The following is a 16,702-nucleotide window of genomic DNA, read 5'->3' as shown; positions in this document are numbered from 1 at the left end:
TATGGGGGATATTTTTGCTGTGCTAACTTTACTTCTTTTTTAGGCAATTTCACTGCATACTTTGCTAACGCATAACAAATTAAAATCATTGGTTTGGCCAATGCCTAATGGTAAGTGTCCTGGTCCAACTTATCGAAATCGAATATGACACAGGTCAAGTGAGTGAGGCTTTTCTATTTTTCTTTTTGTTTCTTTGTTTTGGTATTAGAATGTCAACATTTTGGTTTTTACTTCATCAATTTGAAAGTATAACATAAAATGGGGAATAGATCACCATCCATTGGACATATAAAAGCTTCTCATATGTTTAACTTCTTTAAAATGAATTAATTGAAGTGATTAATAAACTACTCTGGAAGCTATGCACAATTTGTGATAAACCCCCCCCCCCCCATTAGGTATTTAAAATACGTAATAGAGTAGGAATTTCAATTTTCAAGAGTTGTCATTCTCACGGGAATATGGTTTGACAAATCTATCAAAAGTCCTTTGAGCTTGGAAAAAAAGTAGGAATTTCAATAACAATAATAATAAGAAGCCAGGAGAATCAGCAACTGGGGCCTTTGGGAGCCATCATAACTTCCCAACCCGAAAGTCGGATGAATCCATTATCACTACCATCCCCAAATCCTACCAAGGTAATCATCTGCATTCACAGTTTGGCTGCAGATGCATGAAAGTCTACCAAAAACCCCCCATTTTCGAAGCCTCATAATTGCTTATTTTGTAGCCTGCTTCTCCATTGAAATTTGGAGGGCACAGGCACATCATGCTGATGCAACTTCGACATCACAAAAGGTACAACATGTAAGCCATGCCTATTGGTCCCTCTTGCTGTTGTATGTCAACAGTCTTCTTGTCTGAAGAGTCCCTTAGGCTTTCTCGAAAGTCCCACAAAACAAAATTTGGTGACATGAGGCAGATCATCTACAAAAAGTGGTTGTATATGGTTCAATTATCAATTAAGTGTCCGAGTATGAATACTACAATTTATATTCAAGAATTGCAACGCAAGATGCACCCTTAACGATATATTTCACGTTACACTTAAAAATAACATAAGGCAGCTCGAACTTTTTTTCCTCAACATATTTTTTCCTTTTTTGTTTTTTGTTGTGAAATTCAATAATCAGCGAAGTGCTGTTATGTTCATGGTGGTTTTGAAATCCTTTTTTTTTCTTCTTGACATGCCAAAGATTGATGTTTCTATTGGTGGTGAAATATGGAGATGAAATGATGACTGCGCCTGACTTGACACATCGTTTATCTTTTAAAAGCAACAGAAGAAAATATGAATGATGGTTCCCACTGTACGGTCTCCCCATCTTATTCGCTCTCTCTTTCTCCAATCAAGATTTGATTTGCTTGCACAAGTTTCTGAAGAAAAAGAATAACCCCAAATTTCGATTTTTGCCACCTTCAATCATCATCGTTTATCCTTCTCTTCCCCTAAAAATATCTTTTTATATGATGATGGGCGATGGGTTCTGGCTGTGCATTGCTATTATATATGAGATATATGAGTGTTAGGATGCATCAGTGGAGAAAGCACCATCATGCTAACTTAGTCCACATACATATATATACACCAATGCCATGCAAATCCTAAAGTATTTAAATCCAATTTGTGAGGTCATGCAGGCATAGCTAGCCAAGTTAAGATGCGAATGTTGTAGCAACACATTAATTAATTGAACTAAGATGGTGATTAGATGAAACTATACACATGAAATCACATTGTCAAGTAGGTAGTGAGACATATTGGCAGCCAAATGTTGAAATTTGTGGTTGAGTATTAACCCATTATGCCAGTTAAATTATTAAACGAGCATTATTTTAACAAGAAAAAAAAATTTCTTTTTGAAATTCAAGAAATTGTCTTCAGTGCCATGCAAGATTATGTACGTGCGTACGAGCATATAGACTATCTATATATTGATGAAGAGAGTAAGATATTGTGGATTCTAGATGAGTTCATAAGAATTTTAGTGTTTTGACAAAAAAAAAAAAAAGAATTTTAGTGAGTGTATTTTCAAATAGACAAACAAGAGTCATCATGGAGAATAATGTCTGATGCAATGCAATACATGATTCATTGACAAAAAAGAGAAGCCACGCGAGGAATCATCAACTTTAGAAATCTCGCAAGATGGTCTTTTCACTTTAATCTTTTTCTTTGATATCAGTTGCGAAAACCCATGAAGATTGTCTCTCTCTGTCTGTTTTTTTTTTTTTTTTTTTTTTTAAAGTACCATTGAAGACAACCACTTCATTAGATTTCTCAACCTAATAGTAAAATCATACCCCTACCACCTTGGCACCTGCCCCTTCTTATGTGTCCACTCAACCCTCGACTTCTCTTGCTGTTGTATGTTAACAGTCTTCTTGTCTGAAGAGTCCCTTTAGGCTTCCTTGTTAGTCCCACAAAATAAAATTTGGTGACATGAGGCAGATCATCAACTGACAAACGGGCAAAACCAGAAAACCGCAATGGTACCATAATAGTGGTTGTATATGGTTCAATTATCAATTAAGTGTCCGAGTATGAATGCTGCAATTATCAATAATCGCAACGCAAGATGCACCCTTAAGAATATATTTCACGTTACACTTAATAATAACATAAGGCAGCTCGAACTTTTTTTCCTCATTTTTTCCTTTCGTTTTTTGATGTGAAATTCAATAATCCGCAAAGTGTTGTTATATTCATGGTGGTTTTGAAATCTTTTTTTTTCCTTGTTGACATGCCAAAGATTGATGTTTTTGTTGGTGGTCAAATATGGAGACGAAATGATGACTGCGCCTGACTTGGCACGCCGTTTATCTTTTAAGAGTAAGAGAAGAGAATATGAATGATGGTTCTCACTAGGGCTGCAAACGAATCGAACAGCTCACGAGCAACTCAAATCCAAACTCGACTTGAGTTCGGTCAACATCGAATTCGAATCAAACTTGAACTTAAAGATATTAAAGTCGTTAACTTGCGAGTTGGCTCGATTATATATATATTATTTATTTTAATAGTAAAATTACAAATATATCCATAATATTTTATTATTTGTTAAGAAAAATAATTATTTTATTTATTTTTAAAATATAAAATAATTATTTTTTGACTTTTTTAGACTCGAGCTCGACTTGAATTTGAATCGAGCTCAAGATCGAACTTTACATTTTGAGCACGAATTCAAGTTCGAGTTCGAGTTTTATAAAACTAAATTGAGGATCGACTCGATTAGGTCAAAATTCGATTCGATTCGACTCGTTTGCACCCCTAATTTCCACTACACGCCCTCCCCATCTTATTCTCTCTCTCTTTCTCCAACCAAGATTTGATTTGCTTGCACAAGTTTCTAAAGAAAAAGAAAAACCCTAATTTTCGGTTTTTGTCTGCTTCAATCATCATCTTTTATCCTTTTCTTCCCCTAAAAATATCTTTTTATATTATGATGGGCGATGGGTTCTGGCCGTGCCTTGCTATTATATATGAGATATTTGAGTGTTAGGATGCATTAGTGGAGAAAGCACATCATGCTAACTTAGTCCACATACATATATATACACCAATGCCGTACAAATCCTCAAGTATTTAAATCCAATTTGTGAGGTCATGCAAGTATAGCTAGCCAAGTTAAGATGCGAATGTTGTAGCAACACATTAATTAATTGAACTAAGATGGTGATTAGATGAAACTATACACATGAAAACACATTAATGTCAAGTAGGTTGTGAGACATATTAGCAGCCAAATGTTGAAATTTGTGGTTGAGTATTAACCCATTATGCCAGTTAAATTATTAAACGAGCATTATTTTAACAAGAAAAAATTTTTCTTTATGAAATTCAAGAAATTTTCTCCCGTGTCAAGCAAGATTACGTACGCGTGTACGAGCATATAGACTATCTATATATTCATGAAGATAGTAAGATATTATGGATTCTAGATGAGTTCATAAGAATTTTAGTGAGTGTATTTTCAAATAGACAAACAAGAGCCATCATGGAGAATAATGTCTGATGCAATGCAACACATGATCCATTGACAAAAAAGAGAAGCCACGCGAGGAATCATCAACCTTAGAAATCTCGCAAGGCGGTCTTTTTCACTTTAATATTTTTCTTTGATATCAGTTGCGACAACCCATGAAGATTGTCTCTCTCTGTCTGTTTTTTTTTTTTCTTAAGTACCATCGAAGACAACAACTTCATTAGATTTCTCAACCTAATAGTAATATCATACCCCTACCACCTTGGCACCTGGCCCTTCTTATATGTCCACTCAACCCTCGACTTCTCTTCACTCCCATTCATATCCTTTGCCCTCTTTCTCCCTCATATAACCTCCTTTTTCTTTCACTCTTGTTTATTGAACATTAGTTTGGTATAATCTTGAAATGGGTGATATCTCTTGTTCAAACGGCATCAGTAATGGGAATGGCTTCAACGGAAACGGCCATGCCCAAAGGAAAAGTTGTTGGTATGAAGAAGAGATCGAAGAAAACTTGAGATGGTGTTTTGCTCTCAATAGGTATTAATTTTTGTTTGTTTATATTTTTATTGCTTAACCCTTCATGCAGCAATAATTTCTTGGTATGCTTGTCCACTTGATCCAACGAAATACTTTCACCATGGTAATTAATCACTTGACATCAAAGCCAAACCGATGAATTGCAACCAATTTTTTTTTTTTTTACAATTTAATCTTTAATTTTTGAGCGTATTTCATTTCTTGTATTGTTTTATGTGATTGTAATGTTTCGAGAGATTCATGATGATGTACCAATGCATGAAATGAGGCGATTTTGTTAACTGTTACCTTACTTTAGGCTATTCATCAGGTGCTGTCGATTAATTCTTGAGGATGATCAGGTAAAATCAAGGACGTATAATGTGGTCTTTAAATAAATAAAAAAAAAAAAGGATGTATAATGTAGTGCATTAGTGCTATTTCAAAAGGGCAGACTATTTATTCATTTATTTGGCCAAGTGGAAGATACATGACCACAATCATTACGAGTTCTCCTGCAGGCAAAAAGGGGTTAACACTTTATTATGGATTAAGGAGATAAAAAGTGTTAAGTGTGTGTCTGGTGTTTTTGGGTTATATCTTTTAATTTGCTTTCTCTAAGTCCTTGTATTTTATAACCAATAAAAAACAGAAAACAAATCAACTCATCGTACCCTAGAAAGATTTATAGCCCTGTAAAGTGTACATCCTTAAAAAGTAGGGAAGCTTCTGTAGCCCTTCTTGTATGTGGAAAAGCCAGACAGGATAAGATTAGGGGTAAAAATTGGTTTAACTTTTGATTACAAAGTCCTTAACAGCATTACCTTATTTTCTTCTCTCCGCAGCATTTTGCACACGGGTGCTACACCATACCAGGACATTCAACTCTTGGACACAAAGCCTTTTGGAAAGGTTAGTAAACTCAATGCCTCACACAACAAATAAATAAATAAACAAAAATCAAATTCTCGTGTAGACCCAACCTATCATAATTTACAAATATAATTTCGTGGCATGTCCAAAGTTGAAAATGTTCATTCTACAGTTTCTGCAAGTAGTTAATGGACATTGTAGCACATTTTGGTTGTAAACAGAACAAGAAAGAAATAAGGAATGATAAAGAGAAGATAGACATGAAATACTAAAGAGAGTAAAAGTGAAATAATTACTCTTATCATTTTCTTTTTAACCTTCAAGTATTCTGAAATCAATTTACGATTAATAAAACAGGCTCTAGTCATTGATGGAAAGCTTCAAAGCGCAGAGATTGATGAATTCATCTACCATGAATCTCTTGTACATCCGGCACTTCTTCACCATCCAAAGTAGGTTATATTTCAGCAAAATATCATTACGGAAGTAGTTCAGATTAAAAGAGTTTCCTTTATTATAAAGAATTGTGTTTCTGACTAGCTGTTCATATCTAATTCAGCCCCAAAAACATCTTCATCATGGGAGGAGGTGAGGGTTCTACAGCAAGAGAATTGCTAAGGCACAAAACGGTTGAGAATGTTGCCATGTGCGACATTGATGAGGTGAACTTTCATGTCCTGAATATTCTTGTGATAATCCGCGCAGAAGAAGAAAAAAGAAGGGAAAAAAAATAAAAACGGATTTATTTTGGTCAATAAGTGCACTTTTAGTCGCGTAGTCACTGTTTTCACATCCTTCGATTTCAATATCCTTGTGCTTATTTCTCCATTTTGAAGACAGAATGATTCAGCTGTAATTGATGGATTAACAACTTTTGAAAAATTTCCTTCTTGATAAATCCGATGAAATGTGAACCTACTTTTACTTTTGCTGCAACTTAATGACATTTTTTGTTCTTACATGACTTTAAGCACATAGGATAAAACCGTAATTAGCGGAATTAAGTCAATAGTACTAACAAATTGAATAGTGCGGATAGTTGAATATGCATACCAAAGTCATAATACTTTACAGTGGCTGAAAGTAAAAATATGGGCATATTCATGTCAGATTGAGATAGTAACTTCTTTTTTTTTTTTGGTCTAATTCATCTACAGGAAGTGGTGGAATTTTGCAAGTCATATCTGGTGATTAATAGAGATGCTTTCTGTGATCCTAGACTTGATCTTGTCATCAATGATGCCAGGTTTTGCCATACTCTCCACAAATCACAGATTTCATGCACTTGGTTTGGATTGTAATACTTGCGTTTTTCTTGGTTTTATTTGTTGCTTTTGTGTAATACCGCACTCTTTTCTACCAGGGCTGAGCTTGAAAGGAGAGAAGAGCTTTATGATGTGATCATAGGTGACCTTGCAGATCCAATTGAAGGAGGTCCATGTTACCAACTCTACACCAAGTCCTTCTATGAAAGTACTGTAAAACCAAGACTCAATCAGGGTGGTATTTTTGTAACACAGGTTTGTGCATGAAACAGTCTTCTGTCGGGTATTTACGTGCCTAAATAGCATAAGTCGAGTGTGAAGAAGTTGAAAGTGTTTTTTGTACTTCAGGCAGGACCAGCTGGAGTTTTCAGCCATGCGGAAGTTTTTTCTTGCATCTATAACACCCTGAGGCAGGTTTTCAAATGTGAGTACCTTAGTGATAAAATGAAAAAGTATTCTGCTATTGGACATTAATTAATTTGTCAATTGCTTTTCTTACTGTTGTTAAGTATTACACTAAGATTTATTTCCTTTCACGTGCAGATGTTGTGCCCTATTCAGCACATATTCCTTCCTATGCCGACATCTGGGGATGGATCATGGTATTGTTACTTGTAACAGCTACCAGCAAAACACCCACAAAGAGAAAAAGGGTTTTCTTGATTTTGTCTGAACTTTTGAGAATATTCTCTGTTAAAAAAAAAAAAAAAAAAGTAGGATAAACACCCACCCCACCCCAAAAAAAAAGTACTAATGATACAACCTTTGACTTCGAATCTAACCCTTGACAAGTTTTTGATGCTAAAACCACACCGTACTAATGATCATGAATTGACAGGTCTCTGATTCGCCATTGATCCTGAATGCCGATGAATTGGACCTGAGGATGAAACAAAGGATCAAAGGTGAAAACAGATATCTTGATGGCCAAACATTCACATCAGCCTCCACCTTAAGCAAAGCTGTTCGGAAATCGTAAGGGAGCTCCAATCTTTATTTCTTTATATTCCTGCACATATATTGGCAGCTAAATATATATATACTGTTGCCGTGAAACAAAATTTGACAGATTGGACAATGAGACTCACGTTTACACGGAAGAAAATGCGAGGTTCATCTATGGCCATGGCACTGCCCAGAAGCACAATCAACCCTGAAACTGAAAACACAAGGGAGCTCCCACATACAGAAAAGAGACACAAATGACAGAGAGTTAAAAGCAAACTTTTCTCTTTTTTTCTCATGGTTTTCCCAGCTGTCCATTATCCTTCTCCCACTTTTCTTTTTTCTTGGCTACTAGTAGTAATCTTCTTTTTGCCTATGCAGTGACTTGAAAGAAATGAAATATATTAATGCAAAATGGGCGTTTGTGAACTTTGATTTGGTTTCACCCAATTTAGATGGTCTTCACTTTCACAATTTGAGTCAAATAGCTCATTCGCTATGCACAGTCTAATCCTACAGAGCCATCGTTTTCTTCATGATTTATGAAGCATAAACTCTTAAAATTTGGAAATCAAAGGGGCTAGCACCTCTTGTATTCACACCTTGTACAATAAGCTGCTGTCTGTGTTTTAACATATAAAAAACAACCAAAAGCATAAATATTAAACAATTAATTACTTTGGGAGTCCAATTTAAATCAATGTCCTATAAGGTGAGCTGTTTAAAGAAGAAGAAGAAAGAAAAAGAATAAAACTGAGCTCTTTAGCTGGGCTTATGCAGTCCTGTATTGGTATAGATTGGACTGTGATTTTTCACTTAACATAGTGGGGCAGGTGTAATTGGTGTTGTTGGTGTGTAACAAGGAGGCCCAAATTATGTGTGGGCCTAAACCATATTCTAACAGCTTTACCGATGCCTGATAGATAGGGAGGCAATGTAGAAATTTTTAGTAGGGACTCTTTTAACTCTTTCCATTGGAAGATTTATTTTTGAGTTTCTTTTAGATGAAAAGAACAAAAAAAAAAAAAAAAAAAGAAAGAAAGAAAGAGTTTGCTATACTTGCCACGATAAGAGGTCCATATCTTGACTGAATATGTAGAAAAAAGAACCAAATTTAAAAATTAAAACAAATAAAAAAAAGGAAAGGGGACTTCTTGGCATTAGTCCCTCACAGGCATCAGCCTGGAAACCTGACGTCCGTTAATTATTTTAGTAAAAATGCTGAAATTTGTTTGGACTGACTATTAATTCATTTGTGTTTTCAGTCTTTTTCTCATTTCTGGGTTGGCCCCTCCCAAGTTTAATGTAGTCCAATCAAATGGTGCAGCAGGCTTGGATGCCATCGTGAACTCAAGACAAGTGAGCTCTACAGAAATAAAAAGATAAAAATACAACCTGGAAGCCCAAAAAAAAAAAATAAAGGGTTAAATGCAGAAAACACCCACGAACTTTCATGGAAGTTGCACGAAACACCCCGAAATATGTTTATAGGCATTTTGCACCCTGAGAAAACGACTGTTCACACATTTCACGGTGAAACAAAACGCGTGGAAGCCACTTTCTGTCCGTTGAATTTGCTGACAGAATTGCCCTCCTTCCAGTGAATATAAATGAGAACCACCTACCATCACTTCTCATTTTTTCCCCTTGTATTTCCTCTTCTTCACAGATGCACAATTCTTCTTCTACTCACATGGAACACAGTCCACATAGTTGCAGCTCAAGTGATCTAATCCTTCAATATGGCTTATCTTTATCTCAAAAAATATTTCATCCAACCGTAGAACAATGATTTGACCATGGTGAAAATAATTGACTCAAAATACTTTACATAAAAGCAAAAACTTCTAAATTAGCACAAGCAATACAAATGGTCTCTCAAGTCTCAACCAAGGGAAGTACAGTCAGATAAAAGCTGTGTTCCAACAGTGAACAAAAAGAAAAAAAAAAGTGAAAAGAAGATGCGCAAGAACAAAGCCACAAATTAAAAACCAAAGCCAACCCAATAAATTAGCTAACAACCAAATGAAAGACTAAAAAAAAAAATTACAGAGAAAAATGAACAAATTTCTAAGCTACTTGAAATACCAAAAAAATAAAAGCCTGAAACAATAAAGGAAAAAGCATAGCAAAACTCAACAGTCAAAATCTCACATTCAGAAAGCAACAATGAAGAAAAAAATGTAATAATAAAAACTCACCCATGAATGCTAGACGTCGGAACAAACCCAGTGGCAATCGTTAAACAACACAACTTGAACTCTACTACTGATTGAAAGCAGCGGCGAACAAAAGGGAAAAAGTTGCAAGCTTCACCGTGTACCGCCGACCACTGCTCTCAATCATTAATTTATCATGGCGAGGAGAACATAAAACCAACTAGTAAAAAACAACAATGAACTACCAGCAGAATGAGGGCATAAAACTATAAGTTTGGGCATCCAGATCCACACAAAAAGGGTAAAAAGTCGATTAAATAAAGAAAAAATTAGGGCTTTGCATATGACCTGATTTGCTGAGATACTCTAAATATTCCACTTGTTTTAGATTCTTCAAACCGTCTTTTGCCCACTTCTAGTTACCCTCTGCAGTCATTCGGCTTTGGTTCTTCCTCGATCGTAAGTAAAAGGCAAAAAATTTTGGCAAACTCAAGATTCAGCTTTGCCTTGGGGTTTGGAGGAGAATAAGGGTGCCTTTGTCCGTTCAATTATTATCTGAGGATAAAGTTGTCATTTGGATCATAAAATAAACGTTGTGTAAATATCCGTTACTTTTCAGTGGAGTTTGGGTGCAAAGTGCCTATAAACATATTTAGGGGTGTATTGTGTAACTCATCTGAGAGTTCAGGGGGTTTTTCTGCATTTAACCCAAAAATAAATTAAGGACTGACTTATAAATAATAGTAAAAGTTTCACCGGTCGGTTTCACAATCAACCTATTTTGAGTGTCGGGTTCAACAAAATTCCGCGCCAAATAGTACGAGTGGATTTAGGCCTCTATTAAGTTCCAATTAAAAAGAGGCCATTCCTTTTGGCAGTGCTCATTTTTTTCCTTCACAAGAATGAATGGGAGTGCGTGAACTTGCGTGGTCGTGGTTTAGCCAAACTGACTATTAATCTCTTACAGGACATTAGGTGGAAGGGCTCTTTTTTGGCGTGGCTCAAGAATGCCGCGTGCAAATATTATCTAATATTCCTTCTGTCCCATTGAAAATATCATACTTTTCATTAGGGGTGGCAATTTCTGACACGACCCGAAAACACGACACGAACCTAACACGAAATTAATGGGTTTGGGTTAAAGTTTTGGGGGTTCGGGTCAGAATCGGGTCGAACCCGATGAACCCGAAAAGAAAACATGTCAATTTCGGGTCAACCCGTGGTGATCTGATATAACCCGATATGATCGGTTTACAAATTAAAATTAATTTAATAAACATAAAAATTATTTTATCTAACTAAACTAAATCATTCTTTTTTTTCAAAGGCATTAATTACTTAATCCTAAATGAATTTATTTACCTTGTATGAAGTTAAAATTATTATATTTGGACAAATAATATAATTCGTTTTAATTTATTTTATATTTGGTTTGGAATAAAACACTTTTACGGTGTTTAATTTATTTTGGATTTGATTTGAAATTATTTATTTAAATTTTTATTACTTGATGATGTAATTAATTTTGTGAGAAATTGATTTTATTAGAATTTAGAGTGATAAATTAATAAATTAAAATTAATTTTCGGATCATTTCGGGTCGACCCGCCAACCCAAATTTTTCGGGTTCGTGTCAGATATATTAACCCGTCACGGGTTGACGGGTCGGGTTCGGGTCAACGGATTTTTTGACAGGTCGGATCAAGACCCGACCCACCAACCTAATTGAACCCGAATTGCCACCCCTACTTTTCATTTTGAGACATTCCAAAAACATTTGTCATATTAGAAAAGTCAAAGCACTTTTTAGTCTATCTTTTCAATATAACCCTTTTTTCTAATTATATGTATATTACCATTCAATTTTAAATTTTGAATTTGTGGAGGTAAAATTGAAAAGAGAAGCATAAACATCACAATCAAACTACTATTGTTAAAAAGTTTGATTCCCGAAACATGACTAAATAATTGGGATAAAGGGAGTAGTTGGGTAAAGTGGTATACATTTATAACTACTTTGATGATAAATATATAACTAACAGTCTTACTCAAAAACTATTAGCTACCACCAAATCCTTTAGATTTAGTAAGGTTGGAGGTCCTTGCCTTCAACCAATTGTTACAATATGTGATTTTTTTAAAAAAAATTCAGATGGGTGCGTGGTTCAATCCCCATCAATCTCTTATAGGAATAATATAAGTAAATTGATGATGACCCATCAATCTCGATTCGACCCGGTTCATTTTGCACCCCTATCCGTATCCAAAGGGCGTGGCCTGACCACCTCCAATTATAAAAGCCAAATTAAATCAAGATTAAGAAGCACGTTTTCCACGTCTTTTCCTGTTCCCCATCGACTAATTCAGTATTCAACCCCACGTCGTTGTCCTATCCGTGTCCTCCTCCTATGAATACCCGGGCTCCCCTGCTCCTCAATGCACCGGCCCTGTCCCTCATTTTGTATCTCCGTTGCCTTGCCCCCCCTGCAGCCAATCTTTCACTCAAATTTACCTTCTTCTACTTGTCCATTTTCCATCCCCAATTCTTCTTCTTCCTGTCCACTTTTCTTGTTCCTGTCATGGATTCTTGCAGTAAATTATCAGCTCGAGACTCATCCACTTCTTCTTCATCTCCTTTTGATTGCATCATCTTCGGTAATTGCTTAGGCCAATCCAACATTACAACAGCTAATTCATAGTACAATACTACCACGGACTGCTGATCATTTTAACTGATTATATTTTGTTTCAATTAAAAAAAAAAAAAAAACAGATTTGGATGACACCTTGTACTCCTCCGAAACGGGAATTGGAGAAGCCCTTAAACGCAACATTGACGGTTCGAATTCCCCAACTCTTAAAACTTAATATATCAACAATAAAAGATTACAACTGAATTCTCAGCTAAAAATGGCCAGCTCGAAGCACTAACTCCTTGAGTTTCCTGAAAACCACAAAATGTGCAGATTTTCTGGTGGAAAAATGCGGATTCCATGAATCCAAAGCTTCCAGCCTCCGCGTCGAGCTCTTCCAAGCTTACGGCAGTTCTCTCGCCGGCCTACGTGTAAGTTAATTCGTTGAAACTTCTTATAATTTGCTTCGATTCATCGCTCTAATTTTTCTTGATCAATTTTCCATCTCATTTCTCGCTTCATTTTGAATACGAATTGCAGGCATTAGGTTACGATGTCGATGCAGACGATTATCACAGGTAGGAAAAATGAAAAAAAAAAAAATCTCAAATAAAGCAGATTTACGTGTTTAATAAACTTTCTACTACTGCTAAGAATTTTATACGTTTATTTTTCTCGATCTTCTTTTAAACAGCGTCGTACACGGAAGATTACCCTACGATTTGATCAAGCCTGACCCGCAACTGCGAAAGCTGTTGCTGACTATCAAACAACGCAAAATCGTAAGCTCTTCCTTTTTTTGTCTTTTTCATTTTTATTATTCATTTAACAAAGTTCGCAAACGTTTTTAGATTTTTTTTTTAATTTTAAAAAAAAAGTTCGGTCTTACTTATGTTTTGTGAGGGAATGAAATCATCAGATTTTTACGAACTCCGATAGAGTTCATGCAATGAACGCACTGGATCGTTTAGGAATTAGAGATTGTTTCGAACAAATTATCTGTTTCGAGACCATGAATCCGAACCTCTCCAAGTCGACCCGACCCGATGAGTTCCCGGTCGTACTGAAACCTTCGTTAGAAGCCATGAACATAGCTATCGATGTCGCCAAGGTTGATCCTCGCCGTACGGTAAGCGAATTAGTTCAGCTCCACCGTCATATTGTGATCATGACATTAATTATAGAGTAATTAACGGTATTTGTTTATGATAATGATGGGATTTGTTGAATTACTAATTGATATTTGTTTGTTCGGTTGTGCAGCTTTTTCTTGACGACAGCGTGCGGAATGTGGCTGCCGGAAAAGCTGTGGGTCTCCGAACAGTCTTGGTAAGTCGGAGCTGGATTTGGGTACAACAAGTATAGCGGTTGTAACTACCAGCCTTTGTCTTGTGCCACCGTCAAAGCATTAAAACTTGGTGGGATGTTGAACAAAGGTTCAAACATTACTTTTCATCAATCGTCACGTTAAGTGACTTGCTTAAAAAATTCAGACGAATACATAAAATTTGTTTCGATGATGATTTAATCCCCTCCAAATTATTCTTGGATCTCTTCTTCAAGTCCGTTCATCTTTCTAGCCTAGAATAGAATAGGTTTATAATCTCTGTAAAACAAAAAATAAAAAAATACAGCGGGATGTACAATATATTAGTATTTCTTTGCACAAGTGCTTCTTTAGGTGGGACGGTCTTGGTGGTTTCTCGGTGTACTGACACTACTGCTGTCCTTGCCGTCATAATAATGTAAACAAAATAAAGTAACATCTGCATTTTCTTTTCTTCTTTTTTTTTTTGTATAAAAAGATATTATATTATTGAATTTGTTAGAAATCGTCCAGCACAATGGACGTACGTTGCAAAAGCATACGACCAAAAGCTGCTCGACTTGATATAATGCACTAAAATTAAGCATAAAAAGTTTTTGGAAGGGTGTTAAACGAAATTGAAAGTGATTAGAACTATTTTCTCCTTGACTGGGTAGTTCACTTTTAAAATTTGCTTGATTAGATTATGAATGTAATTATAATTCTGATTTGCGAATTGAAGGTTGGAAAAGCAACGAAGATCGGAGGGGCTGATTATGCTTTAGAGACTGTCACAAACCTTGTGCAAGTGATACCAGAAATATGGTTTAATAATATTGGAGAAGATGACGGAAGAATCGACGAAGATGACGAAAGGATTGGCCGCACTGCAAGCGAAATGGACTCTGCCTTTGCAAACTACGGCCGTAGGTGCCTAGTCCAATGGCAAGTCATGTTCAGGGCCTAACCTTCCGGTTAATTGAATTTAGGCCCCTAAGGGCTAAGTGTTTGTGTATCCAATCGTACAATAAATGTACCCTTACTCTTGTATTGGGTCTTGTTTTTTGTTTTCTTTTGAAGCATTGTATAGGGTCTTGTTGTTCCATGCAAATGCTGTTCATGTTTATGTATCTGAGAAATTATTTTATGTATACATGAACAAAATAAAAATGCTTAATGTGCACTTTACTATCGATAAGGTCCATGTTAAGACGTAAAAGTGTAATTATTTTTCTTTATTAAGTATTATGTCTTCTAATTTGATAGCTAATTTTCAAGCAAATGATTTCCTGTAGTTGCTAATCACATACCTACTTTTTTTTTTTTTTCCCTAACGATAACAATTGCATGGTTCATGCACAAAGCTTACAAAGCTGGAGCACATGGTCCTACATCTTTCCTAGCTAAACTAGTCAGCCATGCAGGAAACGATTCCTGCCACACAAAATCATTCCTCAGGTTAATGGCAAATTTTGCCAAGTGGTGAGCTACAAAATTACCTTCCCTTTGGATAAAGGACAAGGCACATCCATCCGCAAAATCTTGTCTGATCTTCAAGATATAATCACATACCTACTTGAAAGGGAAATGGGGCAGGGACGGTCATCAGTATGACCGTCCTTGAACGGTTAATGGCCATGATCTGATCTTAAAAATTTGTGCAGCTGAAATTACAAGTTGTAACTCGATTTTCACGTCATGTGTGGGTCTCACAAAAATTTGTTCTAAAGTTACGCGATGTGCAAAAAACGTTACACGATATATAAAGAAAATTACGCGCAGTTGAAAATGATCAAAACCGTCCGGAACGGTTGCACCTGCAACCGTCCGTGCACCTTGTCCTTTTGAAAGCTATATTACTCGGGCTCTTACGCTTTGCCCTGCTGTACTCGTGTCCGTTCTTCATATGCAATAGAATAGCCACATCGTCAGAATTTGGTAGTCGAGTCCGAGTAACATGACTTGAAAGAATGAAAATCCTTCTGTGTGGGATTTATGATGTTGCCATTGAACAATATCATAAAGAGGAGGCCATAATTAATCACGACACGAAGGCAAATGATATTATTATTATCACAACATAAATTTTAACTTCATAGCAGACCATTTCTGAGGTAATGACTATGCGCTAATTCACTGGTCAAAATTGAGATTGTTTTGAAGAGGATAAATTTTCTATTGATTTGCTCGTATATAATGCAAGAAAGAAGAATCTAAAAGAAGCTAGGTCAATCGAAAAACTTCTTGTTTTGGAGTATTTGCTTTGCATATAAGGCGTGATTTCACGTGCATGAGTGAATCACTGCACAATTAAAACTAAGCTGGGACAACTTAATGTGTCATTGTCCTTTGACGCAGACGTAATGGGTACAATAATATACTGCACTAGCTAAGCCTGCCCACGTTTCTCCACGTCTTTCTTTGATTGTGTTTCCGTGTGGGTCTCAGATGGATGGAGATAAGCCTCACCGGTTTAGCATCTTAATAAATATTCATAAAACAAAAGTATGTTGGAACCATCCTTAAATTATTATCTTCATAGGAAACATGACGTTTATGCAATTAACAATTGATGATAATCGGTGCCAACTTTATGTTGGAGTGATCTTATTCTCAACTACTGAAAAAAAGTATAATTGAACTAATGTGAGCTACTTTTGCGTGTGTTTCTATATTCGTGGTTAGATGTCGTCATGTGAACTAAACCTTTATTCAAATGTTAATTATCCATATGATGTCTCATGCATGCTTTCCAGAAAAGGAAAGGAAAATTCTATGCTAAGCAACGTAAACAAATTAAAAGATAGCTAAAATTATCGATTTTAGAGATTCTCATGTATATATATTTGTAGTTAATATATAATCATGATTTTTCAGGAATATCAGAGCTTTATACAAAGCCTTGGATATGACCATGTGGCTTGAATTGATCTTATCATGTTGGACGCTTTCCAGGAGTGGGTGCAACTTAAACTTGGAAGAGATACCAATATCATAAATGGTGTTTGGTTTT

The 16,702-nt window shown here is 35.8% G+C and overlaps 2 protein-coding genes across 2 annotated transcripts; both read left to right on the top strand.

The window, feature by feature from the left end:
• The first annotated feature begins 4,162 nt into the window (after nucleotides 1-4,162).
• Nucleotides 4,163-8,038, top strand: LOC113765210 (thermospermine synthase ACAULIS5-like). The gene is made up of 10 exons (XM_027309303.1): nucleotides 4,163-4,529; nucleotides 5,354-5,420; nucleotides 5,739-5,833; nucleotides 5,941-6,043; nucleotides 6,539-6,627; nucleotides 6,745-6,901; nucleotides 6,995-7,070; nucleotides 7,190-7,248; nucleotides 7,485-7,621; nucleotides 7,716-8,038. Exons 1-10 carry the CDS (start codon nucleotides 4,396-4,398, stop codon nucleotides 7,801-7,803), a joined length of 1,005 nt encoding a protein of 334 aa, XP_027165104.1. The 5' UTR covers nucleotides 4,163-4,395; the 3' UTR covers nucleotides 7,804-8,038.
• A 4,144-nt stretch (nucleotides 8,039-12,182) lies between these two features.
• On the top strand, nucleotides 12,183-14,947 carry LOC113765229. The gene is made up of 8 exons (XM_027309332.1): nucleotides 12,183-12,405; nucleotides 12,524-12,589; nucleotides 12,717-12,814; nucleotides 12,924-12,961; nucleotides 13,078-13,165; nucleotides 13,303-13,512; nucleotides 13,647-13,712; nucleotides 14,432-14,947. The coding sequence occupies exons 1-8, from the start codon at nucleotides 12,330-12,332 to the stop codon at nucleotides 14,654-14,656; spliced, it is 867 nt and encodes a 288-aa protein (XP_027165133.1). The 5' UTR covers nucleotides 12,183-12,329; the 3' UTR covers nucleotides 14,657-14,947.
• Nucleotides 14,948-16,702: the final 1,755 nt, after the last annotated feature.

Source organism: Coffea eugenioides, chromosome 3, assembly GCF_003713205.1.
Source record: "Coffea eugenioides isolate CCC68of chromosome 3, Ceug_1.0, whole genome shotgun sequence".
NCBI lineage: Eukaryota > Viridiplantae > Streptophyta > Magnoliopsida > Gentianales > Rubiaceae > Coffea > Coffea eugenioides.
This window is presented reverse-complemented; position numbering and strand designations above follow the sequence as displayed.

What these genes read in the sequence shown, in the direction of transcription:
- LOC113765229 (XM_027309332.1), top strand. Translation starts at nt 12,330, where the DNA reads ATGGATTCTTGCAGTAAATTATCAGCTCGAGACTCATCCACTTCTTCT. An exon ending in GTTCTCTCGCCGGCCTACGT is followed by an intron (nt 12,815 to 12,923) that starts GTAAGTTAATTC and finishes TACGAATTGCAG; the next exon opens with GCATTAGGTTACGATGTCGA. An exon ending in TGGGTCTCCGAACAGTCTTG is followed by an intron (nt 13,713 to 14,431) that starts GTAAGTCGGAGC and finishes TGCGAATTGAAG; the next exon opens with GTTGGAAAAGCAACGAAGAT.
- LOC113765210 (XM_027309303.1), top strand. Translation starts at nt 4,396, where the DNA reads ATGGGTGATATCTCTTGTTCAAACGGCATCAGTAATGGGAATGGCTTC. An exon ending in TGGTGTTTTGCTCTCAATAG is followed by an intron (nt 4,530 to 5,353) that starts GTATTAATTTTT and finishes TTCTCTCCGCAG; the next exon opens with CATTTTGCACACGGGTGCTA. An exon ending in CCATGTGCGACATTGATGAG is followed by an intron (nt 6,044 to 6,538) that starts GTGAACTTTCAT and finishes ATTCATCTACAG; the next exon opens with GAAGTGGTGGAATTTTGCAA.